General features: G+C 46.1%; 1 protein-coding gene across 1 annotated transcript; it reads left to right on the forward strand.

The window, feature by feature from the left end:
• The first annotated feature begins 1,061 nt into the window (after window positions 1–1,061).
• HAPLN3 (hyaluronan and proteoglycan link protein 3) lies at window positions 1,062–27,391 on the forward strand. The gene is made up of 5 exons (XM_028705914.2): window positions 1,062–1,213; window positions 13,651–13,799; window positions 15,507–15,875; window positions 21,704–22,006; window positions 25,760–27,391. The coding sequence occupies exons 2-5, from the start codon at window positions 13,679–13,681 to the stop codon at window positions 26,038–26,040; spliced, it is 1,074 nt and encodes a 357-aa protein (XP_028561747.2). The 5' UTR covers window positions 1,062–1,213; window positions 13,651–13,678; the 3' UTR covers window positions 26,041–27,391.
• The last annotated feature ends 430 nt before the right edge of the window (window positions 27,392–27,821 follow it).

A 27,821-nucleotide genomic window follows, 5' to 3' on the forward strand; every position in this document is an offset into this window, starting at 1 on the left:
GAAGCAGCCCAGAGTGGTTGGGGAGGCCCAGCCAGATGGGTGGGCTAAAAGTAATAAACTGTTGTTGTTGTTGTTGTTGTTGTTGTTGTTGTTGTTGTTATTTATTATTATTATGTTAGAACATGGACCTTTAAACACCTCTGTAAAGCGCCTGCTGCTCATCCCTGCCTACATCTCTCTCTCTCTTTGTGATTTTCTTCTCATCCCCAAGGAAGATTTTTGATTGTAGGCTCATAATGGCAGAGACCTTTTGCAGATCATTAAATAATAATAATAATAATAATAATAATAATAATAATAATAATAATAATAATAATGGATAGCTCTGCCCCTCTTGGTAAGCAAGGATGGAGAGTGTGTGCCACTCTAGATGTCGTGGGACCCCCCAACTCCCACTATTTGTCCCTTGAAGGTGAAGGGACCCCTGACAGTTAAGTCCAGTTGCAAATGACTCTGGGGTTGTGGCGCTCTTCTCGCTCTATAGGCCGAGGGAGCCGGTGTTTGTCCGCAGACGGCTTCCGGGTCATGTGGCCAGCATGTCTAAGCCGCTTCTGGCGAAACCAGAGCAGCGCACGGAAATGCCATTTACCTCCCCGCCGGAATGGTACCTATTTATCTACTTGCACTTTGATGTGCTTTCAAACTGCTAGGTTGGCAGGAGAAGGAACCAAGCAACGGGAGCTCACCCCATCGCAGGGATTTGAACCGCCGACCTTCTGATCGGCAAGCCCTAGGCTCTGTGGTTTAGACCACAGCGCCACCCATGTCCCTATTCGTCCCTTACTTCTAGCTGGGGCTGATGGGAGTCAAGCAGCACCCAAAGGACCACCATTTCCCACGCCTGTTTCCAAACTCCAGAAACCCTGGACAACAATATGTAAAACGAAACGAGTAGCAGGCGATTACATATGCAGGATGCGCCAGTCTTTCTAGGAGGGCTGGGTACCCTCTCTTGGTTATCTCCATCATTTCTGCAGCCTGCTTTGAGGCACGGGGGACTGGAAGAGGCGTGCTTGCTCCTTTAAGAGGCTGTCCTTAAAGCCCAGAGGCTCGGCCCGCGACTGCTCCCCTTTCGTCCCCCTCCCTCCCTTTTACACATTTCATTAAACTTTCAGCTCAACTTCCTCACTCACTCTGCAGTGAGCGATCAAGCCCGCAGCGTCTGCCTTTCCTCGCCTCTCCCTCGACCAGGAGATTGGTTTGGCTCTCATCTGTAAGTTTTGGGATTCCTGGAATGAGGAACTCAGGATTGGGGGTGTTGGGGAGGGGGGAAAAAGAGAGAGATTTTCTTTCTATCCTCTGGGACGCTGCTTTGCGTCCTAGAGGATGGAGCGCTTGGAAGAGGCAGGGCTGGGGGGGGGGGGCAAGTGTGCAGAAGCTTTTAAATGCACGGCTCTAGGAAGTTCGCCCTTTTGCCAACATGTCCTGGAGGCATGTTGACAACGAGAGGATTTCTTTCTTTTATGGGGAGGGGGTGGAAGGGAGGAACTGATGGGACAGGCGTAAAATCCAGAAGGGGTGGCTCCACCTCAGTCCCACTCAGAGTAGACCCATCGAAAGGAATGGACCTTAGTGAGCCATGCCCGTTCACTTCAGAGGGTCTACTCTGAGTAGGATGCAAACTTGGAGCATGCCATCAATGCCGTCGTGGTGATTGGGAGGTGAGCTCTGGGCATAGCGAAGTGTAAAAGAGAAATTATTCCAGCCGCTTCCCCAGAGCTAAAAGAAGCATTTTCTGTGATTGTTGGTCAGGCGATGCAGTGCATATTCTGGACGGACGGACTTGCAGTCTCGTCCAGGTCTCTGCCAAAGTACCGTCCCATTGACTGAGTTTAATACGGTTTACTCCCAGGTAGGCGTGCACAGGACTGCAGCCTTAAGGACTAACTGTTTCTTAACTGGTTCTTGATTTTAAGCACAAACTGGTTTCAAGCCTCGAAGTGTGAATACAGCTGATGTGATGTGAGTTCGGATGAGGAAGCAAAGTGGAAATGTCCATTTTTACCTTTGCATCATTTTTACGGGCTCGTTTTTACCTTTGCATCAAGAACTGGTTTAAACTGCAATCCTATCCCACCCCTACCTGGGAGGAGAGCCCATTGAACTCAGTGGGGCTTACTTCTGAGTAGACATGGAGAGGCTTGTGCTGTTAAACACAACCCTGTCCATACCTGCTGCTTTATGGGATTGTGAACCCCTTGAGTCTTCTTTAAATCTCCTCTGACTGTTGCTGTCCCACATATTCTTCTAAATTCAAAGGTTTGCCATGCTTTTAAAATCAGAATTGGAGAGCTACACTGATTGCACAGGGTATCTCCAGTTTTAGGGAGCAGAAAATGTGGGACAGCAGGAGTTGGAGGAGAACCCTACGTAGATGAGGGGTAGTCAAAGGAAACACAAGGGGTTCACTATCTATATTAAGGCCAAGGGACGCAGGTGGCACTGTGGGTTAAACCACAGAGCCTAGGACTTGCCGATCAGAAGGTTGGCGGTTCGAATCCCCGCGATGGGGTGAGCTCCCGTTGCTCGGTCCCTGCTCCTGCCAACCTTGCAGTTCGAAAGCACATCAAAGTGCAAGTAGATAAATAGGTACCACTCCAGTGGGAAGGTAAACGGCGTTTCCGTGTGCTGCTCTGGTTTGCCAGAAGCGGCTTAGTCATGCTGGCCACATGACCTGGAAGCTGTACGCCGGCTCCCTCAGCCAATAAAGCAAGATGAGCACCGCAACCCCAGAGTCGGCCACGACTGGACCTAATAGTCAGGGGTCCCTTTGCCTTTATGGATGGGCCCAATTTTGCATGCGAATTTGCCCAAACAGCTGGTAATGTTGAAGGGATGAAGACATATAAAAGCAGAACGAGCTTCAAAGTGCATCTTTGAAAGGAAAGGAAGAATGCAACAGGCATGATTAAAGGTACTGTGAAGGCGATCCCTTTACAGTTTCAACAAATATGTCCCGGGTAATCAAGGAAGACTTGTAACTTGCCAAACTGTAATATTTCATCACAATGCATATCCTAAACTAACAGAGTTCATCACAGCTGATTTGCTACAAAATTCTTTGGATTATACCGTCAGTCAGCTCAGATGAACTCTGCTAGTTTAGTATGTGCATTGTGATATGGTTTTTAGCAAACACATGACCTGATGCCCTAGAAAAGGATGATCTCTCTCCTGGGATTCTATGTGAGGAGGACTGTGCATGTATGCTTAACTGTTAAGTCAAACTGGGACTTTTTCCCATGTAGGTATGCGATGGTTTCCATCCCTGTTCCTTCTTGCTAGATGAGACCTGAAATTCTGGTCTATGTGTAAAGCCACTCCTGGAATCTACTGCTTCCCATAAATGGTTCATGGGGACTTTGGGCAGTTGGGAGATACCGTCTTTTGTAGAACATATCTGTGAATATTACTAAGTCTCCTTCCATTTCCATGAGACTTAAAAAGACTCTGATTATAAATGGATTCTTATTGCCCATTGGAATGTGTATAAGGTGGGATAGAAGTATATTAATTTTAATTAGCAAATATATGTATTGGCTAGGATGTTGTGTTTGCTTTTGGTCCCAATTTTTTTCCTGCATTGACACCCTTAATTTTAAAAAAGTGGAATTGGAGGGGAGTGACTCTCAGCAACAGAGATTTGCTTTGCATACAGGAGGACCGAGGTTGAATCCCCAGCATCTGCAGGTAGGGCAGGGAATGTCCTCTCCCTGAAAGCCTGGAGAGCTGCTGCCAGTCAGTGCAGACAGAACGGAGCTAGGTGAATGAATGGCCCAACATTTATTTTAATTGTATTTATTTAATGCAAGTAAATCCCACCTTTCCTCCAAGGAGCTCAAGGGGGTGCATATGGTTTCCCCCTCCTCATTTAATCCCCACAACAACCCTGTGGGGTAGGTTAGGCTGAGAGGCAGTGGCTGGCCCAAGGTCACCCAGTGTGCTCCATGACTGTGTGGGAATTCGAACCTAGGTTTCCCAGGTCCTAGTCCAGCACTCTAACAGTTACACTTTGTTCCTAAGCCAGCCTTTCTCAACCTGTGGGTCCCCAGATGTTGTTGAACTACAACTCCCATCACCCCTAGCTAGCAAGGCCAGAGCTCAGGGATGATGGGAGTTGTAATCCAACAACATATGGGGACTCACAGGTTGAGAACCGCTGTCAGACCTAAGCACACGGAAATTTCATTGGGATGTAGTCCCTTTCAACCTTTTCCAGACGATTAACCCAAACATGCATCTGGAAACACTGTTCCAAATGTTTGTATGCTACTGGCAGTAGAGCTGCTGTTTCGACTCACCTTGGGTCAGGCTGCGACTGAGTAGGGTCATGCTCCCACAGCGGAAGACCAATGGAGGACTTCTTCCATAGTAACACTTTAAATTGTCATTGTTATTTAATATATTGCTTTCCATATGCTGTCATTATCTCTCCAAAATCTTACCTTTTCCAACCCAGTTTAGAAGTATGCAAGCTACTTTGTCCTTTCTGCACCTGACAGCATAGATTCCTAGGTGAGCTTACTTCCAGGTTTTGATGACATCTCGTAGGCTGCAGTGCAGACTCGGAAAGATGCTCCTTTGAAATTGCATGGGACTTATTTCTGAGTAACCTTCCTTTGGATTGGGCTGTGAAATACGGAAGCCTTGAGAAGTTCTCGCAGTCTGCCTCAGCTATAGGAAAGATGCAATGACTAACATCCACCTGACATGGATTTCAGCAGCTGAGATTTGAGCATATGTTGTACTTTCCTGCTGGTATCATGGCGGGCTTAAAACGCTGGACTTGGTTTGGACTGTATCCAGCCGTGGGATGGGGTAGGAGTTTGGTTCCATTTGCATTCAGAGGCAAACTTGCTTAATTTGAACTTCCTGAAACAATGCATGACAATCATTTGCACTTCTTTGCAGTGCAGTTCCCCAGCCAAGAGTGACAAATATGCATAAAATCTGTCTATTGGTGAAGATAACATACCTGCATTGCAGTGATTTGGACTAGATGATGCTTGTGGTCCCTTTTCAGCCCTACAAGTCTGTGATTCTGTGATAGAATGCCTTACGGTTGGGAAGGTTGCTTGCAAAAATCTGTCCTTTAGGCAAACTTGCATGAAAAAATAATGTATGTTAGTAGAAATTTCCAGTAAAGTGGCAATGACTGTTCATGGGGACTGATGTGAAGATTCAGATTTAATATCAGAATAATGGGAAACTGAACAAGCCCAAAATTTATGGATTTGCCCTTCCCAAATGCAGTGTATCTAATTCAGGGCAAATGCCACTCCTCCCATTTAATTCTTCTTCCTTTTCAGTGATAATGGAAGATATGGTGGAACAAAAACTCGGTCTCCCTATCTGAAGTACAGCCCAAGAAGAATCTGCACAGATTCACACTGTGCAACTCACCCCTGTAGATGCTGTCCTTACAGGATAAAAAAACCACACAGAGCGAATTCATCCAAGTTTTTGGATTCTTGTGTTTTAAAGGCACACCACAGCACACACCAAAAAATTATAATTGTTGATCTGGGCACAGAAGGTTTTTGGGAAGGTCAGCGTTAAACTGAGATTTATGTAATCTGGTCTATGGAGCAAGCATCATAACGGCTCAGTTTAGATGAGGGGGGCAGATTGTAAAGGAAATCCCCAGCTTGTTTAGGTAGGGGAAGGGGCTGGAAGAACAGTCAGCATTTTATGCAGGAAGAGGCTGTAAGGAGACCCATGTAAGCTTGGCGGAGAGATAGGGTCCTGGGGCAGTTTCCTGTAACAGGAGTTTTCCTTTCCCCCTATAAGCGAGTTTTTCTGGTGGGAATTAGGAAGCTCAAGAGAGAGATGAAAGAGAAGCCAGTGAAGAACAAAGAGGGGGCATTGTAAGAAGTGTTGGATTGAGTGAAGGGATAAATGATTCAATTGACAGCATATATAAACATCAAAATTACTCTGTCGGGTCAGGATAAGGTCTGTGTAATCTGACAGTGGCTAGCCCCATATGGTTCCAGAAACTGTTCAAGCAGGGCATGCCCACCCACTCTTTGTCATCAGCATCTTTGGATCTAAGGTATAGATTCTGTATATGCACGTTCCACGTTTCACTTAAGTTACCCTCGGACAATAGGCATGCAGCTTCCTGGGCAAGATATGGCTTCTTATTTTGTAGCATGCCTTACTGGGTGCTTCTCACAGAAACACCTCTTCTCTGGTCTCTTTGGTGTCTGCTCCTTCAAAAAATGCAGAGCAAATTTGACTTGGGGCACAGTTAGGGTTGGATTGAGGACTTAGCTACATTAGTAAAAACAACAACGTTTTCAATGTGTTATAAACATGCAACACCAGATGGCGGCAGAGAGCAAAAAAAAAAAATTCTATGTGATTTTTACATAGAGTTTTTTTTCTTTTGTTATAACAATTTAATTTCTGACTTACAGTCATACCTCATGTTACGTTTGCTTCATGTTGCGTTATTTCAGGTTATGTCCTACGGCGACCTAGAAGTACTGGAAAGGGTTACTTCTGGATTTCGCTGCTCGCACATATGCAGAAGTGCTAAATCGCACTTCGCACATGCACACAAGCGCCAAATCGTGCCGCGCACCTGTGCAGATATGGCGCTTCAGGTTGCACGCTTTTCATGTTGCAAACGGGCCTCTGGAACAGATCCTGTTCGCAACCAGAGGTACCACTGTATTTATAGCGCCCCCCCCCCCGCTGTGTGTAGATCCACCCTAGGACTGGGGAACCTGGTTCAGAGCTTTGCTCAGCCAGGAAGCTCGCTGCATACCCTTGGATCAGTCACTTTAACCAACCTTGCAAGGTTGTTGTAATAATAAATGGAAATGAGGAGACTCTTAAGCTTCTCAGAGGTAAAGTGTAAATAATAAATGTAAGAACTTAATAAAGGCAGAAGGCTGGGGGAAATTTATATGGCAATAGGCAAATTCAATGGAATGCAAGAAAACAGAACAATTTCTGTCAGTGGTGCTCAGCATTGTGTTGTAGACGACACTCGGGTTATACAAAAGGCGATACATAAAAACTGAGTGGTGCTTCCTGCTGGCCAGGAGACTTCTCGATAACCTTGAGCCAGAGTGCAGGGGTTCAAGTTGCCACAGTGCTCACTTTAGTAGTCATTTCACACTGTGTTTCAAAATCACCCACCCTGTTCTTTTAAGACAAGTCCCGGCTAATCCTCTAAGTATGGAGGTTTGACTTGGAAACCCAATGTAGGCAGGATGCGGCTTCTGATTTTGTAGCATACAGTTATGCACCAGTGGGCTACAGGATGACTGCTGGTGTGGATGTGAGAAATTGAGGCTCCTGTGAGCCGGGAGCACAGATCCATCCACACACCAGGCATGCCAACTGCACCTCACTGTGAATTGCTTGTCTGGTCTTTCGCTGTTGCTTTCAGTCTGTCTCCACCAGAAGCGGGGAGAAATCCTGCCTCATTTCTTCATCCAGTGGACCAATGTGTAAAGGCTCCCTGGAGGAGGCTGCCCATTGTCTCTCTGCATGATCCCCTGTTCTGAACGTGAAATTGTAGAGTTGAGACCTTGAAGGGAATCGAGACCAGCCCCTGCCAGTGCAGGAAAACTGCTGCATCCCTGATAGGTGGCCATCTCATTCCCTGCTTCAGAACCTTTGCATGCTCGGAACAGAGATTTAGGCACAATCCTGCATCAATTTACAAAGGAGTAAGCTCCTACTTCACTCAATGGGGCATACTTCTGAGTAGACATGCACAGGGATATGTTGTTAAGCAGCAGTGTCATTGAACTTGATGACACTTACTTTTGAGTAGTCATGCATTACGACATGGCTGTTCTGCAGGGTGGTACTCAACTATGTTTTACTTAGACTAGACCGAACGGGTTGCATTCCACTAAGTCCTATTCAAAGTAGACTCATTAATGAATCAAAGTTAGTCATGTCTATTAACTTCAGTGGGTGTTCTGAGTAGGACCAGCATTGAATACCACATATTGAAATTAATGGCGCAAACTTAGCCATGGTCATTAATTTCACTGGGTATTCTCTGTGTTAAACTTAGTTGAATGCCACCCACAGAGGGGCATGCTTTTCTGAAAGCACCTGCAGGGCTGCCACTATTGCAAGTGCCACACAATGTTCATTCTACATTCGTAAGGAATCAGTGTCTTACCTGCCCTCTGGAACTCCCTGCCTATTGACATCAAGCAGCTACCTTCCCTGTATTCCTTTCAGCACATGCTAAAAATGCTTTTATTTAGGCAAGCTTACCCAGGCATATGTTTTAATCTGTAATTACAGATTACAGGTAGTTTTTAATTATTTTTTGATTCTCTCTCTCTCACACACTTGCATTTTAATTGTTTTAATTGTTTTAATGTTGTATTTTAATCTTGTTTTTAAGTTGTATTCATTCAATTTTTTATTATTGGTTGTTAGCCACCCTGAGCCCAGCCTTGGCTGGGGAGGGCGGGGTATAAATAAATTTTATTATTATTATTATTATTATTATTATTATTATTATTATTATTATTATTTACTTTGACTTCCAGCAATCATTTTAATGCCTATTTTACATTTTTTGAAAACCGCTCAGAGGTTTCCTTTACAGTTCTGCAGTACTCAAATTTTGTTAGATAAATTACTGGTGCTCATTTTTCCACACCCTGAAAAGAAACCACTTTTGGCATATCAGTGGAAAAGAGCCACCAGTTTTAATTCAAAACCTTTTTTTGACCTGCCTGGGTATGCCTGCCTTAACTCCATTAACTCTGTGTTAAATGCACAGTTGTTAACAACTACTAGGAGCCGCAACAAAATGTTGCAGTGTGGAGTGTTTCTGCACAGGATGCCACCTACCCAAGCCCTCCTCTAGCATGCACTATTCCATTTCCCCTCCCTCCCAGTCCCCCTCCCCATCCAACAGACGGTCAGCATTCTGTAGCTACTTTGCATGTTCAGCTCTTATTCAGGCATTTCACTCCTTAGTGAAAGGATCCGAACCCTGGTGTCTCAGGTCAGGTCACACCCCACAAAATAGTTCTTTTGCACTTCTGCAAATCTTGGGGTTTCCCCAAACCTACCAACAACCATCCAGTAGTGATGTATGGAAGTGAGAGCTGGACCATAAAGAAGGCTGATCGCCGAAGAATTGATGCTTTTGAATTATGGTGCTGGAGGAGACTCTTGAGAGTCCCATGGACTACAAGAAGATCAAACCTATCCATTCTGAAGGAAATCAGCCCTGAGTGCTCACTGGAAGGACAGATCCTGAAGCTGAGACTCCAATACTTTGGTCACCTCATGAGAAGAGAAGACTCCCTGGAAAAGACCCTGATGTTGGGAAAGATGGAGGGCACAAGAAGAAGGGGACGACAGAAGACGAGATGGTTGGATAGTGTGCTCGAAGCTACCAGCATGAGTTTGACCAAACTGCGGGAGGCAGTGGAAGACAGGAGTGCCTGTCGTGCTCTGGTCCATGGCGTCACGAAGAGTCGGACACAACTAAACGACTAAACAACAACAACAACCAACAACCAACCATCTCCTTGTCTGCAGTGCTGTTCCATTGACATATTACCTGCCTGGACCTCTGGATATTGGAAACGGAGGGAATGATTTGCTTAAATCTTTTGCCTGGTCTTCAAAATGTGATGGGTATGAGCTTGCTAGACTACGCTTTCATAGTGAGTAATGTAATAGGACAGTCTTCGAGAAGTAAGTGGTGGAGAGACAGACAGACAGACAGACAGACAGACAGACAGACAGAAGATCAAACCTCAATTAGAGCAGGACAAAGTGGAACATGCAAACAAAATATTTGCTTTAAACTGATTGCATTTTTAAATTGCTGTAGCCTGCCCAGGGACCTTGTGTTGAAGGGAGCATAAGCAATGAAATAATTAACGGCAGTATAAAAATAATGCGGTGTGGAGTGTTCTGAAGGAGTCAACTCCCCGGTTTTCCATCCCTCTCTCACCCTTGGAAGTTTGTGGTCACTGAGCATGCTCAGACATCATTGAGCTACTTTTTTTTTTTAATTACTCCCATAGAATTTTTCACTCTCAATATTGTTTTGTTGTTGTTGGCATCTGTCTGTCTTGGGAAACGATGGCAGATAAACGGTTTGACTTTGGGAGCAAAGTAAAACAGTCAAAGAGTTACAGTGCCTGTTGAGTCTTTTGAGATGGATGCGGGAGAGACATGTTTTGTTGCAGCTGGGGCAGATAAAGGAATCCGGTTTTGCTGCTATAGGTACATGATGGCGTTTTCTCTCTCTGATGTTTTGACTTCTGCCAGTTATGGAGGGGCGGGGAGTCCCCTGAGCACCCCGCTACTGCCTCCTTATTTCCCGGTAGTTCCCTTTGTGGTGTTGTGGTTAGAGTGTCAGACTAGGACTTGAGAGACCAGGGTTTGGATTCCTACTCTGCCATGAACCTCACTGGGTGACCTTGGGCCAGTCACCATCTCTTGGTCTAACCAACCTCACAGGGTTGTTGTGAAGATGAAATGGGGAAGAGGAGAACCATGTGACCACCTTGAAGCTCCTTGAAGAACCAGGTGGGGTATAAATGCAATACAGTGGTACCTCTGGTTACGTACTTAATTCGTTCCGGAGGTCTGTTCTTAACCTGAAACTGTTCTTAACCTGAAGCACCACTTTAGCTAATGGGGCCTCTTGCTGCTGCCGTGCTGCCGGAGCACGATTTCTGTTCTCATCCTGAAGCAAAGTTCTTAACCCGAGGTATTATTTCTGGGTTAGCGGAGTCTGTAACCTGAAGCGTATGTAACCTGAAGCGTATGTAACTTGAGGTACCACTGTAAAAGATAAATACATAGCAATCATAACTCACGACCCGAGTTTGCTATCTTGCTGTGTGTGTTAATGATTGCAGAGTTTAACATCTCTTCAAAACGTCCGTGGCTGAGACAGCAGCCTTAGATGCGATGAATTGGGAGTTTGAAAGCTGTTTCAAGATTATAATTCAAGATTATAATTTGGAAGACAATTTGATTTTTTTTATTTTAGTTTTTTATTGGATTGTGATTTGATATGTTAATTGGATGTTTTTTATTGGAAAATTAATAAACGCCCTAACAAAAAAGAAAGAAAGCTGTTTTATACCGAATCAGACTTAAGGCCCATGTAGCTCTGTTTTGGGACTACAACTCCCATCATCCCTAGCTAACAGGACCAGAGGTCAGGGATGATGGGAATTGTAGTCTCAAAACAGCTGGAGGGCCAAGTTTGGCCATGCCTGGACACTGGCTGGCAGCAGCTCTCCAGGTTTTCAGGCAGGGAGTCATATCCCAGCCCTACCTGGAGATGCCAGGATCTCTCTCACTCACAAAGCAGATGTTCTGCCACTGAGCTATATGACCCTTTCTTTGAAAGCTTGAGTGTGTGGATTTTCTGGTATGTGTGGCAATGATGGGAAAGGACTGGAAGAGCGGGGAGTTTTGGGTCTCTGCAAGGCCCCCTCCTTTTCCAAGCAGCAGCAGTGATGGTTTCAAATAGGTTGTAAATTTTTGTCTAAGCAGGGGGCCAAGAAGTCAAATTCCAGAGCTGAGGAGCAAGCAGGGAACTTTGTGGGTATCAAGTGCCCTCTGTAGGCCAGAGAGGAGCTTGCACAGACTTCTGTGATTCAGTCTAACCCTGCGCAAGGTTAAGCGTGTTTACTCCAAAGTAAGCTCTGCTGGTAACAACAGCAGCGAGAATATTGGTAGCCAGTTATTGGAAAGGAAATAATATCCCAACAAAAAGGGGATGGTTAAGTAAATTATGGGAGTATCTGGAGTTAGCAAAATTGACTGATTTAATAAGGCACAAATCCAAAACTACGGTATAGAAACAATGGGAATGCTTAAATGAATATTTACACAAGCAGGGCTCAAATACAAAAGTTTGGTTGTGCTTAGACTAACCTTGTGAAGAATACAGAGAACACAAAGATTTGATGGACTATGAAAGAACTCAAGGAAAGGAAGTGACTGAAGAATAGATGTAAAGGTGAACTAGAAACTAAGAGAATGCAGTGGAAGTCTTTTAGAATATTTTAACTAGGATTTATATATTGTAATGTTTGAAGTATAAAGTTGGTATTATTGATTATGAAAAGTATTTTTTTTCTTTTTCGTTTTCTTTTATCTTTCGTCTCTTTTCTAGTCTGCATGTTGGAAAATACATATGTGTTTACAGTTTTATGTATTGATTTTTGATTCTATTTCTTTTTATTTTCTTGTAATTTAATAAAAAACTAATAAAAAAATAAAAAACACAAAAGTAAGCTCTGCTGGGTTCAGTAGCACTAACTCCCTGGAAAGTGTGCTTTGGACTGCAACGTGTGTGTGTGTGTGTGTGTGTGTGTGTGTGTGTGTGTATGTATACATATGCTCCAGCCTTGTGAAGTGAGGTCTGAGGATAACTCAGTCAGTAGAGCATGAGACTCTTAATCTCAGTGTCAGGGACTGGGCAGAGGAGGAATGGTGGAGACTGGCTTCCCAACCTAACCCTTTCCAGGGAGGAGGAAGCAGAAGACAGTATAGATTCACAACAGGGGTTTGAGGGAGGTCGCAACTCAGAGGCAGATGAGGGGGAAATTTGGGGAATCATGGGAGAGTCAGAACAACACCCAGCTGACACGTTGTCATTAGAAAGCATTCCAGACCCTCCATCTCCCAGAACCTGGCAAGCCTTAAAAGTAGGAGAGCAAAGAGCTCAAAGACAGAGGGCACTTAGCAGCACCCATAGAGGAGACGATGAGAATGAGGAATGAGGAAGTGGGAGAGACGAGGGGTGGAGATTCACTCGGGACAACACCATTATCCAAGAGGCTGGGTTCTAGAGCCTCTCTCTGGAAAGATTGAAATAATAAAAAAAGGATGGTAAGAAACTTTCCGTTGTCTTTATACTTTCCTGGGCAACCAGCTGGGAGCCACTGACAGCATCCAGACACTCAGAGTTGTGGGTTTGAGCCCCACATTGGGCAAAGGATTCCTGCATTGCAGGGGGTTGGACTAGATGACCCACATGGTCCCTTCCAATTGTAGAATTCCATGCTTCTATGCAAGTCCGTGTAACTGTAGTTGTTTTGTATACAGTGGTACCTCAGGTTGCATACGCTTCAGGTTACATACGCTTCAGGTTACAGACTCCGCTAACCCAGAAATAGTGCTTCAGGTTAAGAACTTTGCTTCAGGATGAGAACAGAAATCGGACTCTGGCAGCACGGCGGCAGCAGCAGGAGGCCCCATTAGCTAAAGTGGTGCTTCAGGTTAAGAACAGTTTCAGGTTAAGAACGGACCTCCGGAACAAATTAAGTACTTAACCTGAGGTACCACGGTATTCACTAATTTAGCAACCGGACATTAGATTGGGCAGCCACTGTGGCTGCCACCAATCCTGCTCTGGTGAGAGTCGCATCTCCCCCCCCCCCCCCCCGTTTCAAATTTCACTAATTATTTCTAAATGGTGAGTTATACGTACAAATTTGTATGTGCAAAATTTATGCAAGTGTTGTCTTTTAAATATTTCTCTCTCTCTCTCTCTCTCTCTCTCTCTCTCTCTCTCTCTCTCTGTTTGTGTGTGTAAGTTGCCTCCCTCACATACAACAGTCTCTGTGCATTAACCAGTTTGCTAATTCCCCTCTCCCCTCCTTTGATGGACAGGCTTCTGTTCTGCAATCTCCCGCAAGTGATGCTTTTCCTGCTGGTTGTGATGCTGCTGCAGGCAAGCAGCTGCTATTGCGGCCTCCCTTTCTACAATGGTTTCTACTATGACCGGTTCATGAGTGACAAAGGAGAGGCTGACGAAGAAGGTAAGAAGGGGGAAGGGGGGAAAACAAAGCAAAACAGCACCTGAAGAGGGAGAACTTGAAGGAGCTGGGCTGGGCTGGAAGGCTGTGGCAGACCCAGTAGAAGTCAGGACCTGGAATAGCTCACTTGGTCTGAAATATACTCGGAGTCGAGTGTGGATTTCATGCTCTTTATTCAGCTCATAGTAGTGAGGAATGAAAGTCCCCCCCCAATATCTGCTTTATATACATTATTTACACAATGGGTCGCACATGATTGGCTAATTCTGGGATTCTCCTATAGGCCAATCAGGTTGCGGATTCATTTCCACCTGGAGCTGGATTGGGTGGCTCCTGTGGACCAATCATACTGCGGCATTGTTCTAGGACCTGGCTGTCAGTTTCCCTTTCTTAAGTTTTGGTGTTGCCTTTGTAGCACTCGGCAGGGAGGGCAAAACCGGAATGAGTTGACTCTGCTTGGCATTGCCTCTGGCGCCACCTACTGTTGGCCTCCCTACCAGTCTTAATGGGCACCTTGGGTGTTTGGGTTGTGAATGCCGTTGCTCATGTGGCATTATAGTTTAGAATAACAAAAAAGTGGGTAAGGCGAGGGGAGACATGAATTTTACTATCTAATGAGATCATTGATCCATAAAATGAAAGCAATAACCAATGTAATACAGTGGTGCCTCGCAAGACGAAAAGAATCCGTTCCGCGATTCTCTTCGTCTAGCGGTTTTTTTCTTCTTGTGAAGCAAACCTATTAGCGGCTTAGCAGCTTAGCGGCTATTAAAGGCTTAGCGGCTTAGCTGCTAAAAGGCTATTAGCGGCTTAGCGGCTTAGAAAAAGGTGGGGGGGAAGCGAAAAAAAATCGCAAGACTTGCAAGACGTTTTCGTCTTGCGAAGGAAGCCCATAGGGAAAATCGTCTTGCGAAGCAACTCAAAAACGGAAAACCCTTTCGTCTAGCGGGTTTTCCGTCTTGCGAGGCATTCGTCTTGCGGGGCACCACTGTATACTATAAAATAAATAAGACAGTATTGTAGATGATAAAAACTAAAATTATTATTTTTTCTTACCTGCACTGATGGTAGTCATTGTTTGGATGGGGGGCTTTTATCCATTTCCGCAGTCACACAATCAGTAGCTGAACTGGGCTCCATACAGTCACAAAAACAAGTTACAGTCATACCTCTGGTTGAATGTGCTTCGGGATGAGCACGTTCGAGTTGCGCTCTGCGGCAACCCGGAAGTAACGGATCACGTTACTTCCGGGTTTCGCTGCTTGCGCATGTGCAGATGCTCAAAATGACGTCACATGCATGCGCAGAAGCGGTGAAAAGCGATGCGTGCGTGCGCAGATGTGCCGTCACTAGTTACGTTTGCTTCTAGATGCAAACGGGGCTCCGGAACGGATCCCGTTCGCATCTAGAGATACCACTGTAATAGAAAACGCCTCAAAAACGCAAAATAAATAGCAAATTCAAAAGTGCCATACTTAATCTGTTCCAGAAGTCTGTTTGACTTCCAAAATGTTCGAAAACCAAGGTGCAGCTTCTGATTGGTGCAGGTGCCCCGGAAACAATAGCCGACAGCCAAATCTGACGTTTGGCTTCCAAAAAATGTTTGGAAACTAGAACACTTTTACTACCGGGTTTTCGGCGTTTGAGAACCAAGGCGTTTGAGAACCAAGGTACCACTGTATTTCATACCCTGTTTTTCAACCCCTGCAGTTCAATTCCGTGCTGTAAGGCTGATGGTCGAGACTTCCCCGGATGCCGTCTATGCGTACCGTGGCGCCAGCGCCGTGCTGCCCTGCCGCTATCATTATGTGCCCAAGCTGGACATCCCGCGGAAGATCCGCGTCAAGTGGTCCAAGCTGCGGGAGGACAACACCAAAGATCAGGATGTGCTGGTGGCGTCTGGGTCGAAGCAGCGGAGCTTTGGGGCGTTCCGGGGGCGCACGACCCTGCAGCAGGCGCCTGACCAGGAAGCGTCCCTGGTGATCGATGACTTGCGCCTGCACGACGCTGGCAAGTACCGCTGCGAGGTCATCGATGGTCTGGAAGATGAGAGCGCGATTGTGGAGCTAGCACTCCAAGGTGAGTGGGACGGTGCATTCATAATCCAAATTCAAACCAAATTCTGAAATATTCTGGATCGTGGTGGGGAGGAAGCCGAGGCCTGGGGCCAAATCCAGCCCTCCAAGCCTCTCTGTCTAGCCCTCAGTACTCTCCCCAAGCAATGCTGCTGCCTCACTCTGCTTTGCATCTTCCAAGAGTGTTCTTGAATCCTGCCTTTTGCTTGCCTGTATGGAGGATAGACGTGGGTGGCGCTGTGGGTTAAACCACAGAGCCTAGGACTTGCTGATCAGAAGGTCGAATCCCCGTGACGGGGTGAGCTCCCGTTGCTCGTTCCCAACCTAGCAGTTCGAAAGCACATCCAAGTGGTACCGCTCTGGCGGGAAGGTAAACGGTGTTTCTGTGTGCTGCTCTGGTTCGCCAGAAGCAGCTTAGTCATGCTGGCCACATGACCTGGAAGCTGTACGTCGGCCAATAAAGCGAGATGAGTGCCGCAACCCCAGAGTCGGGCATGACTGGACCTAATGGTCAGGGGTCCCTTTACCTATGGAGGATAGAAAGATAGTGTGTGCCTGTGTAGGCTGCTCTACAAAGCTAAAATGTATATGCGTTGCTTCACCCACTTTTGCCTCTGGCTCCACCCACCAATGGCATGTGGCCCCTGGTAAGGTTGCCCGCAAGGGGATGTGGCCCTCAGCCTGAAAATGGTTTGTATCAATATCTGGGCGTATGGTTTTACGAAGCTATAGGCAGGAGGGTATGGGAAATATTCACCTGGATCAAAGCATAAGAAAATGTGGGAGCGAAAATTCACATCCCCTCTGCCACAAAGGGTGGATTTCCTCTCCCCCCTTCCAGTAGCTATATTGGCTTTATAGAGCCAGAATTGTTTCCCAGATTCTTTCTAGGGCACCAATTTGGTTTCCTTACCATAAGTTCAAACTTTTCCCTTAGCCTAATATTTTGGGTTCCCAGGTGGGTTTCTGGAGCTACTCTTAAACTGGAAGTTGGCTTGAATTCATTGGGGGTGCTTTTTGTGGATTTATTCCATCCATTTGTGGCTCTGTTGTTGCTTTGTGCTCACTCCCAGTTCATTCGCTCCGAGACCATGTTTGATTCTTTCGAATCACCTTGGTTGAAGGCTGCGGTGCATAAAGTTAGCTCAGTTGCTCTTTCACCCTCATACCTGCTAAGCAGGGAATTAAAGGGAGCCAAACCAATGGTTAAGTCTCTGATCTTCCAGAACTTTAGGGTCCTGCATGAAGACTTGGGGCGGTAAAGGTAACCCCTGACCATTAGGTCCAGTCATGACCGACTCTGGGGTTGCAGCGCTCATCTCACTTTATTGGCCAAGGGAGCCGGCGTACAGCTTCTGGGACATGTGGCCAGCATGACTAAGCCGCTTCTGGCGAACCAGAGCAGCGCACGGAAACGCCGTTTATCTTCCCGCCAGAGCGGCACCTATTTATTTACTTGCACTTTGATGTGCTTTGAAACTACTAGGTTGGCAGGAGCAGGGACCGAGCAACGGGAGCTCACCCCGTCGCGGGGATTCGAACCGCCGACCTTCTGATTGTCAAGTCCTAGGCTCTGTGGTTTAACCCACAGCGCCACCTGCATCCCTTCTGGGATGGTTAATCTTCCATAAATACAGGGAAGCTTCCTCTCTGGTAAGGCTCAATGTTCTCCCCTCTAATCTATTCCATGGCAGATATAATAAAACCCCAAAGAACAACAGATGCTGCCTGTTGCAACAATGCTGAAGGGGCATCTATCTTGCATGTACTTTTCTATTGTAGTTTTTCTTAAGGGACTGGGAAAGATCTAATATATCCTATTATTTGCTCCTCTGTGTGTCTTCGGATCACTTTGACTTATTGGGCCCCCGAAGCAGTTGCAGAGCAAGTGGCAAAGTTCTTGAATACAGATATCATCATTAGACCTCTTTAACAATTGCTTGACGTATACATTCTCTCTCTCTCTGCAATCAGTTTAAAACAGATATTTTGTTTGCGTGTCCCACTTTTTCCTGCCCTAATTGAGATCTGATCTCCCCCCATCCCCCCCTCACACACAGTGTCTAATATTTTAATTTTGTGTTTTTAAAGCTGTATTATGTATATTTTAATTCGTGCTATCATTTGTCATTGTCAACTGATTTTGCAATGTGTTAATGGTCTGTGGATCACGGAAAAAGAAACTAAGGTCCCCCACCACTATTTTAGATAATGCAACTTAAGCGGTTTGGCATATATTTCCTTTCTTAGCAGAAAAGAGTAGGACAAATGATTCAAACTGGAGATGGAGAGGAAGTAAAGAGAGAAGGACAGGATGGAAAAGCCAGAGATCTCAGAAGCCCGTTCTGCAGTAACTCTGTACTGGGCTTTTAGTGTGATTGCCCCTGTTCTCTGGAATACCATTCCTGTTGAAATAACAACCGGCACTCGCTAGCTGTACTTTCTGGGAAACAACTGAAAACTTTTGTTTTGTTTTGTTCTGAAATGCTGAATGAATTGGTCTCAGCCATGGGTGTCTACTTTGTCTTGTTTTTATTTACTTATTTAATTTATTTCATAAAATTTATACGCTGCTTGATTGTAAAACAGCAACAACAACCAACCAACCAAACAAACAAACCTCAAAGTGGCTTACAGAAAAAAATGATACAGTAAAATTATCAATAAGCAGAGTTAGCAACAATAATTAGAAGCTTTCAAAAAATCAAGATAAACAATAAGCTAAAAACAGGTTTAAACACACACTAGCTTTCTAAATACCTGGGTGGGCTTAAAAAAATCACTTGCTCTTTTTAACTGTTGGGTTTTTTTTTGCTGTTTTTATTATGATTTGTACATAATCTTGGGACATATATGTGGAAGGTGATCAACAGTTCAGAAAAAATAAAATAAAATGAAATCCCATACTTACACAGCACTATTGTTGTGATGGATGCTTCCCCACTTAACATTCTGATGCTAGACTTCCCAAACAACTTAATATTATGGATGCTTGACAAATCTTCCTAACCATCAGCAGCATGAGATAGAAGCCACAAAGCAGATGGCGAACTGAATGTTCCTTGATCACTCTCTCAAATTTTATTTGGAAACATGAATGAAACCAGGATTTTTGGGTTTTTTTGAGTGGGTGGGGGGAGCGAAAGATTTTTTTAAGGAAATCAAACTTGCTGAGTTTTTCTAGGGAAATCACTGGTAAAAATACCCTGTAAATAGGGCATTGTGCGGGGCTGGCTTCTGCTAGCTGGGGGGATGGGGACCTCAAATAATTGAGTACTTTCAATGCTTTTCAATAATATTTGTGCCCCCCGGCTACACCCATGAAACTGTCCTTTTCCCGCTTCCTAATAAACAGGACCCCACCTTTGTGCAGGTAAATTCCTTGGGATTTTCTAAGAAGTCTGGAGGCAGTTACCAGAACTGCCAAGTATATCTCTGGCCACCAGAGGTCACCAGTAGCCTGTCATTTTTCTCAGTTGTTTTTTTTTTAAAATCTTTCTTCTTTCATCCAAGATGAAAGGCTCTGTGGGAATACATTAAGCATTTTCCCCCTCCCCATGTGAGGAGCCCATCCTGTGATTATATATTTCTGTGATGCCAGGCAGTATGTTGTTTGACTAAATGGACTGAAAGATGAGCGTTTTCTCTTTTTAAAACCATTGTACTGTGTCGGTTCGCAATGAAGCCTACTGTAGGTTTGTTATTATAATGATTAATCAACCAACAAATTAGAACAAAGACTACCTAGTTTAGCATCCCAGATCCCATAGTGGCAAACAAGAAGCTATAGGGGAACTCCTGGACATATCCAGGATTTGTCTGTTGAAAATAACGAAAAAAAAAAATCAGAACATCACTCTGCCCACCCCCCACCCCCCAGAGAAAAAACCAAAAAACTCAACAACTTTTGTGTCTGGTTTTTCACTTTTTGAAATATGGCAACCCTACATGAGGGCAAATCCCTCTTTATCCATAAAGCTCACTAGTGGGGTAGGAGAGTTGAAAATAACGCCAATATATTTCACATCGAGACCCCTCCTGCTCTATATTTTGCTCTAGTAAGTTTAGTTTGGTCAGAATTGAGCATACACTTCCAGTTGTTGTTTAGTTGTGTCCGACTCTTTGTGAGCCCATGGACCAGAGCACACCAGGCACTCCTGTCTTCCACTGCCTCCCGCAGTTTGGTCAAGCTCATGTTAGTAGCTTCGAGAACACTGTCCAACCATCTCATCCTCTGTCGTCCCCTTCTCCTAGTGCCCTCCATCTTTCCCAACATCAGGGTCTTTTCCAGGGAGTCTTCTCTTCTCATGAGGTGGCCAAAGTATTGGAGCCTCAGCTTCATCATCTGTCCTTCTAGTGAGCACTCAGGGCTGATTTCCTTAAGAATGGATAGGTTTGATCTTCTTGCAGTCCATGGGACTCTCAAGAGTCTCCAGCACCATAATTCAAAAGCATCAATTCTTTGGCGATCAGCCTTCTTTATGGTCCAGCTCTCACTTCCATACATCACTACTGGGAAAACCATAGCTTTAACTATACGGACCTTTGTCGGCAAGGTGATGTCTCTGCTTTTTAAGATGCTTGATCTTCTTGCAGTCCACGGGACCCTCAAGAGTCTCCTCCAGCACCATACTTCCAGAGTTAACACTCAATACATCTGGTGAACGAGACACCATAGAGGGCCATGAAAATGTGTGTCCCAGTTTTTGTTTAGACTTGTCTAAATGTTCTTTTGCAGCAATTCACAAGAAGCCAAAGGCCTTGTGTGCACCTCTCTTGGGGACAGAAACTCAGAGATACAATTCCCAGAGTTTCCTGGCAAGAGGGACTGGTTGCTAAAACTGCTTTGGGGATCGGAGCTCTCAGAAGGCAATAGGGGCCTCCTAACAAGTCTCAGCACCTTTAACAAATGACTGGGAATCCATGACTTCTATAAATGTGTAGTTCAGATGCTGCAGGCTTGCAGCTCCCAACATCCCTGTCAGGATGCTGTCAGCAGCTGCCGGCTGGTTGCCCAGGACAGTATAAAGACAAGGGAAAGTTTCTTATTGTCCTTTTTTATTGCAAACTTTACAGAGAGAGGCTCTAGAACCTAGCCTCTTGGATAATGGCATTGTACCGAGTGAATCTCCACCCCCTGCCTCTCCCACTTCCTCATTCGTCACTTCTACGGGTGCTGCAATGTGCACTTTGAGCTCTTTGCTCTCCTACTTTTAAGGCTCGCCAGGTTCTGGGATATGGAGGGCCTGGAATGCTTTCTGGTGACAACGTGTCAGCCAGGTGTTGCTCTGGCTCTCTCATGATTACCCAGTTTTCCCCCTCAGTTTGGTGTAGTGGTTAGGAGCGGTAGATTCGTAATCTGGGGAACCGGGTTCGCGTCTCCGCTCCTCCACATGCAGCTCCTGGGTGACCTTGGGCCAGTCACACTTCTTTGAAGTCTCTCAGCCCCACTCACCTCACAGAGTGTTTGTAGTGGTGGAGGAAGGGAAAGGAGAATGTTAGCCGCTTTGAGACTCCTTCGGGTAGTGATAAAGCGGGATATCAAATCCAAACTCTTCTTCTTCATCATCTGCCTCTGAGCTGTGACTTCCCTCAACCCCCTGTTGTGAATCTATACTGTCTTCCTCTTCCTCCTCCCTGGAAAGATCAGGATGGGTAGGCGGTCTCCACCATTCCTCCTCTGCCCAGTCCCTGACAACCCCTGACTGTTGGCCTAGCTGGCAGGTGCTGATGGGAGCCTGGAGTCCAGCAACTTCTGAAGGCCATAGGTTCCTCACACCTCAGTAAGTGATCCTTCCTCCTGTACTCACTCGGCAACTTTCTTTTCCCCAGGGGTGGTGTTCCCTTACCAGCCTCAACGTGGGCGCTACAAGCTCAACTTCCATGAGGCCAAGAAGACCTGCGAGGACCAGGATGCCATGATGGCCTCCTTTGAGCAGCTCTTTAAGTCCTGGATGGAGGGCCTTGACTGGTGCAATGCAGGCTGGCTGACGGACGGCACAGCCCAGTACCCCATCACTGTGCCACGGGAGCCCTGTGGAGGGAAGCACATGGCCCCTGGCCTCCGGAACTATGGAGAGCGCCACAAGAACCTCCATCATTTCGACGTCTTCTGTTTCTCTTCTGCTCTGAAAGGTGAGTTGTTCTCTGCCATCGTTCACCAGGCAGGCTACTTTAAAGGAGGGATGGGAAGATGGTGGAGCTGGGCATGTCCCCTTTGGCCTGGCCGTATGTTCCCACTCTGGCGATTTCCGATTTTCTGGCCTCTTTCCATATGAACCTGCCCGGACCCTGAGATCATCTTCTGAGGCCCTCCTTCGTGTGCCACCTCCTCGAGAGGTCCGGAAGGTGGCATCACGGAAATGGGCCTTCCCTGCAGTGGCTCCCCGTCTGTGGAATGCTCTCCCCAAGGAAGTTTGCCTGGTGCCTTCATTAGACACCTTTAGCCACCAGGCAAAAACATTCCTTTTCAACCAGGCCTTTGGTTGATCTGATTTAGATCCCCTGCCCTTTAAAAATGTTTTTTGTTTGGGGGGGGGCTATTGGGTTGTTGTTTTTATTTTTATTAGGTATTTTGTGGTTTTATATCTTGAATTTATTCTGCCCTGAGACCCCTGGGTGGTATATAAATTCAATAAATATAAATTCAATTTAATAATAATAATAATAATAATAATAATAATAATAATAATACTGTAATGCACCGAGCATGGGACTGCCTTTGAGGACTATCGTTAGTTCAAACTACAGTCTCTAGGCCAGGCATAGGCAAACTCGGCCATTCAGATGTTTCGGGACTACAATTCCCATAATCCCCTGCCACTGGTCCTGTTAGCTAGGGATCATGGGAGTTGTAGTCCCAAAAAACATCTGGAGGGCCGAGTTTGCCTATGCCTGCTCTAGGCTGCTGATTGGGACTCGATCCATCTAGCTTGATTCTGTTTACTCTGACCTGCAGCCGCTCTCCTGAGTTACAGGCAATAGACCTTTCTGGCCAAGCTGGAGATGTCCTTGGTGTGGAACTTGGGACCTTTTAGATACAGCTAAACCTCTCATTCAGCTCAACATCACAAACCTTGTTAGGCATCTTGCTACTCTTAGAGGCGCCCAGCCTGCAGAATCCCTACCCAAGATAAGTCTAGGTTGGCTCCCTCTCATCTGAGCTTTTAAAACCGTCACCTGGCTTTCAGCTGGGGTTGGAATTCATCTCACTCCTGTTGATTGTTTCACCCTGAGCTTCATTTTACGGTAGTTAATGGATTTGGGTAGCTTTCCTTTCGCTTTTGCATTTGATGGGTTTTAATGAAATGCTGTAAATGCTGTGTGCTGCTTTGAGTATGCTTTTTATTCGTACTACAAAGAACAATCATTAAAGGGAAGATGAGTTCTGGAGTCTAAATTCTCCATTTAACTCCCTGTAACTGTTCATGGACTTCGGTACTGAAAAGCACAATTTGTGTTCCCCTAGGCTGTGTTTTCTCCTCTGTGCTGTAGTTGTCTTGATAACCCTGTCCTGCACGGGCTACCAGCATGGCTCTCACAAGCAGACATGTGCTCAAAGAGGCTTACCTGACACCTTTAGGGTCCCCCCCTTGTGTCAGGGACTGGACTGAGGAGGAACGGTGGTACCATCCCCCCCTTCTCCTGAACCTTCCCGAGAACAGGAGGACAGTATAGATTTAGAACAGCGGTTTGCAGAAGGCCGTAGTTCAGAGGCTGCAGAGGGGAGAAACTGGGAAATTTTGGAAAAGGAACAGCAAGAAGAAGAAGCACAAGGGGAGAGACCGCTGACTGTAATGGCTTGGGTCTCCCACAGATGCGAGACACCGGCAGTAATTATCTCAGGTTTATTGCTCAAACACATAAAATACTCCGGAGCGCCTTCACTCCGTGTCTGACTCCAAGTTTGCAGTTGCTGAGTCTAAACTTCGCCCTTTCCTCTTCTTCCAACAGGGGAAAAAACCCTTTCGCTTCCGCTCTTTCCCCCTCCTCTCACTGACCTTTTCGCGCCTTCGAGTTTTTGGGCTAGCTATTCTCGGCCTCTCCCCTTCTGTCTCTGAGCTAAGATTGCTATTTGGATCTTTGCTATCTGCTGCCTGCTCTCCGTTCTCTGAAGCTATGCCACTCGGCTGCCCCTCCTCTCTCTCATATTCCAGCTCACATTCCAGTGTCCTTATCTCCCTTTGCCTGCTTTGATTCCCGGCCTCTGTCAGCTCCGGAATGAAGCTGACACTGACAGACTCAATGTCTTTGGAAAGCATTCCTGATCCCCCCTTTCCCAGGACCAGGCGGGCCTTGAGAGTAGGAGAACAGAGAGCTCAGAAGCAGAAAGCTCAGATTAGCCAACGCAGGGGTGACGTATAATAGAGACATAGGGAGTGGGACTTTATTCGCCATTATTAGGGAAGACTGCATTCCTTCGTCTCTTCCTGCGAATATTAATAAATTACGTGGTAAGAACTTTTAATTGTTTCTCTGCTTCTTGGCTGCTACCGTGGGAGGGATCAGATTCTCCATAGCTATAATTAGGCTTGAAAGAAGCAGAATCTTCTCTCCACAATATAATCTCCAAGAAAGAACAGCATCCTTCTAAACTCCCCAATTAGGCTAGCAAAAAGCTAAGGCTAAAGGGTAACTAGGGAGTAAGGAAGGGAAGAAGAGGAGGAGTGAGAGCGTATTTTTATTTGTTTGTTTTTATTTATTACATTTATATATCACTTTTCCAAGGATCTCAAGGTGGTGTACATGGTTCCCCTCTTCCCCATTTCATCCTCACAACAGCCCTGTGAGGTAGGTTAGGCTAAGAGATGGTGGCCGGCCCAAGGTCACCCAGTGAGTGGAGATTCGAACCCTGCTCTCCTAGGTCCTAGTCCAACATGCTAACCATTAGGCCACGCTGGCATATGTCCTTGTGGTGCATGGGGTGTGTGTGCTTTGTGTAGTGTGGTGCATGCATGGTTGTAGCACATGTATAGCACCCACAACATTTTCTCTGGCTTGCAAAAGACTGGTGACTCCTGCTTTACCATATGACCATTGTTTGGGGTCTGCAAACCCAAGGTGATAGCCAATGCTAGTCCTAAAGGTAAAGGTAAAGGGACCCCTGGCTATTAGGTCCAGTCGCGAACAACTCTGGGGTTGCGGCTCTCTTCTCGCTTTATTGGCCGAGGGAGCTGGCGTACAGCTTCTGGGTCATGTGGTCAGCAGGATTAAGCTGCTTCTGGCAAACCAGAGCAGCGCATGGAAACACCGTTTACCTTCCTGCTGGAGCGGTACCTATTTATCTACTTGCACTTCATACTTTTGAACTGCTAGGTTGGCAGGAGCAGGGTCCGAGCAATGGGAGCTCACCCCGTTGCAGGGATTCGAACCGCCGACCTTCTGATCAGCAAGCCCTAGGCTCTGTGGTTTAACCCACAGTGCCACCCGCATCCCTATGCTAGTCCTAGAGGACTAAAGAAATTCATGGAGGAGAGGGCTATCGATGGCGACTAGCCATGTTGGATATGCTCTGGCTCCACAGTCGGAAGCAGTGATGCTTCTGAATGCCGGCTGCTGGAACCCACAGGAAGGGAGAGGACTTTGTGCTTGGGGTCATGCTTGTGGCATCTGCTTGGCCATTGCAAGAAGAGGATGCTGGACTAGATGGACCATTGGCCTGACCCAACAGCCTTCTTACATAGTCAGATTAGACCCACTGAAATGAATGAACCCAGGGTGGTCATCCTCATTAACTTCAATGAGTCATTTCTGAGCAGGACTTAGCATTCAGTATAACCCAGATAAACCAAACAGGGAAAAAAGAGCAGGACATGTATCTGTAAGTGGATCTCTTTTGGGATTTTCCTGCATTGCTCCATAACTCTTTCTCTGCCCCCTTCCCAACAGGAACGGTTTACTATCTCTCCGGCCGCGAGCAGCTCACCTTGGAGGAAGCCAAGCAAGCATGCCAGGACGATGGGGCTGAGATTGCCAAGGTGGGCCAACTTTATTCAGCATGGAAGCTCTCTAATTTGGACCGTTGTGATGCCGGCTGGTTGGCTGATGCTAGTGTGCGCTACCCCATCACTTCACCCCGGCCCAACTGTGGTCCCCCGGAACCTGGGGTCAGAAGCTTTGGCTTCCCCAAAGTTGGCAAGTTTGGAGTCTACTGTTACAAGATGAGCTGAAGGAAGGCCAATGTATGGACACTGTGCACCAATGGACAATATCCTTCTGTTGCCCACCTAGAGTTTATTATTTAAAGGGCCAGTCTCAGGGGGCAGTTTTAATTGTATGTTTTATTTTTTGTGTGTCTCTTGGGCTTTGGTTTTTTGTTTTTGTTTTTACATTTTTGTAACAAAAGGGGAGGAATGATGCACAGCCCCACAGAATAGCCTTGGAGTGGACTTGGTGCTGATTCTAAGATTCTTCCACTTCCATTGCCCGTCTAATCCAGTGGTAGAGAAACCCCTCCTGAGTTTTAGTGTTGTTTTTCTGTCTGGTCATCTGATTTTTGGAATGGGCTCAGGCTGAGATCTATGGATGAGATTGCAAAACTGTCTTGTGCTCAGCTGGGTCTGTACTGTGGTCGCTGCATCTTGCCAAAGGATTCCCAGTCCCGATGGGAGATTCCCAGTAGTTACTAGAATAAGGTCTCCTCACCCCACAATGGCTTTGCCTCCTAGTAAATCCAGTGTTTACAGATTAGGATGGGGTGGGGAAACTCTCCAGCCTGAGGGCTATGTTCACCCCTGGGCAACCTCTTGTCAGTGCCATGAAGGGCCAGAAGGAAAATATAGCTTTGTAGAGTACACCTGTTTCTACATATGCCCCTTTCTGTCTTCGTTCCAGAGAAGCAAGAGACGTCATCAGAGTTCAGTGACACATTCCAGCAAGGCAAAAACACTCGACGGCGTGAAACAAGGCTGGGAAGGGGTGTGGCTTAGAGAGAGGGGTGTGGCCTGACAAGAGGGGTGGGGCCATGAAAGGGACAGACTTCTGAGTAAGCATGCCTAGAATCAGAGCAACATCAGGAGGGTCACAGGAGTCTACCTCTGCAGGTTGGAGATAAACACACACACACACACACACACACACACACACACACGTAGGACCTCTGGCAAGGGGTTCTTCCCCTGTAGCAAGGTCCTGATCCTGCTGGTCATGCTGGTGCCTACTTTTGTTCAAAGAAAGAAAGCAGGATGCGTGAATATAGTATTTCAGTTAATGTCCCTTTTTGGGGGGCCCTGTAGAGCATACTAGTGGGACCTGCAGCAAAACGTTGCAGTGTATCTTCACTTTGTAGGAATGTTCTAGTTCTTGTTGGCTAGCCATGCCCTCCTCCCACGTCACAGGCACATAGGGAACTGCCTTTATACCCTTACGTGAAACTACCTTGTCACTATTACGGAAAGCTCTCTAAGTTACCATACTTTGGCATCTGCGTGTTCTATTCTCGTGTGTACCTCACCTTTTGGTTTTGCTGTTCAAACTTGGGGGTTTCTCGGACGTTTGCGAATAAAACCCTTAAGAAAACTACCCAAGGAATTTGTGGGAGATTGTTGCACTTTGTGTGTGTGTGTGTAGGGGAGTGGCTCCCTGATTTGGAGGATCTGTTCAACAAACACTAAACAATTTTTTCAGGGGGTGAGTGGAAGCTGCCAGATCTGGAAGTCCTCTTTCTACTGTTAGGGAAAGCTTTCGTAGCCGAAATAACACACACCGGTGAATGTATGCATCTGTGTGTGAAAGGGCGAGGGCGAGAGGGAGAGAACGAACATCTGGGATAGAAAGGGGTTTTTGAAAAGCGAAATGTATCAAGGAATGGGGCGGGGGGGGGGGGAGGAAGAACAGGAAGGAAATAGTGGTGTGGGGGTGTGGATGTACATGCACGCGAGAGAGGCTATGAGCCTGGTGGAAGGCGCCCTGAATGAATTGCATTCATGTAGGTGCCAACAATTTAATCAAA

Source organism: Podarcis muralis, chromosome 14 (genome assembly GCF_964188315.1).
Source record: "Podarcis muralis chromosome 14, rPodMur119.hap1.1, whole genome shotgun sequence".
Classification (NCBI taxonomy): Eukaryota; Metazoa; Chordata; class Lepidosauria; order Squamata; family Lacertidae; genus Podarcis; species Podarcis muralis.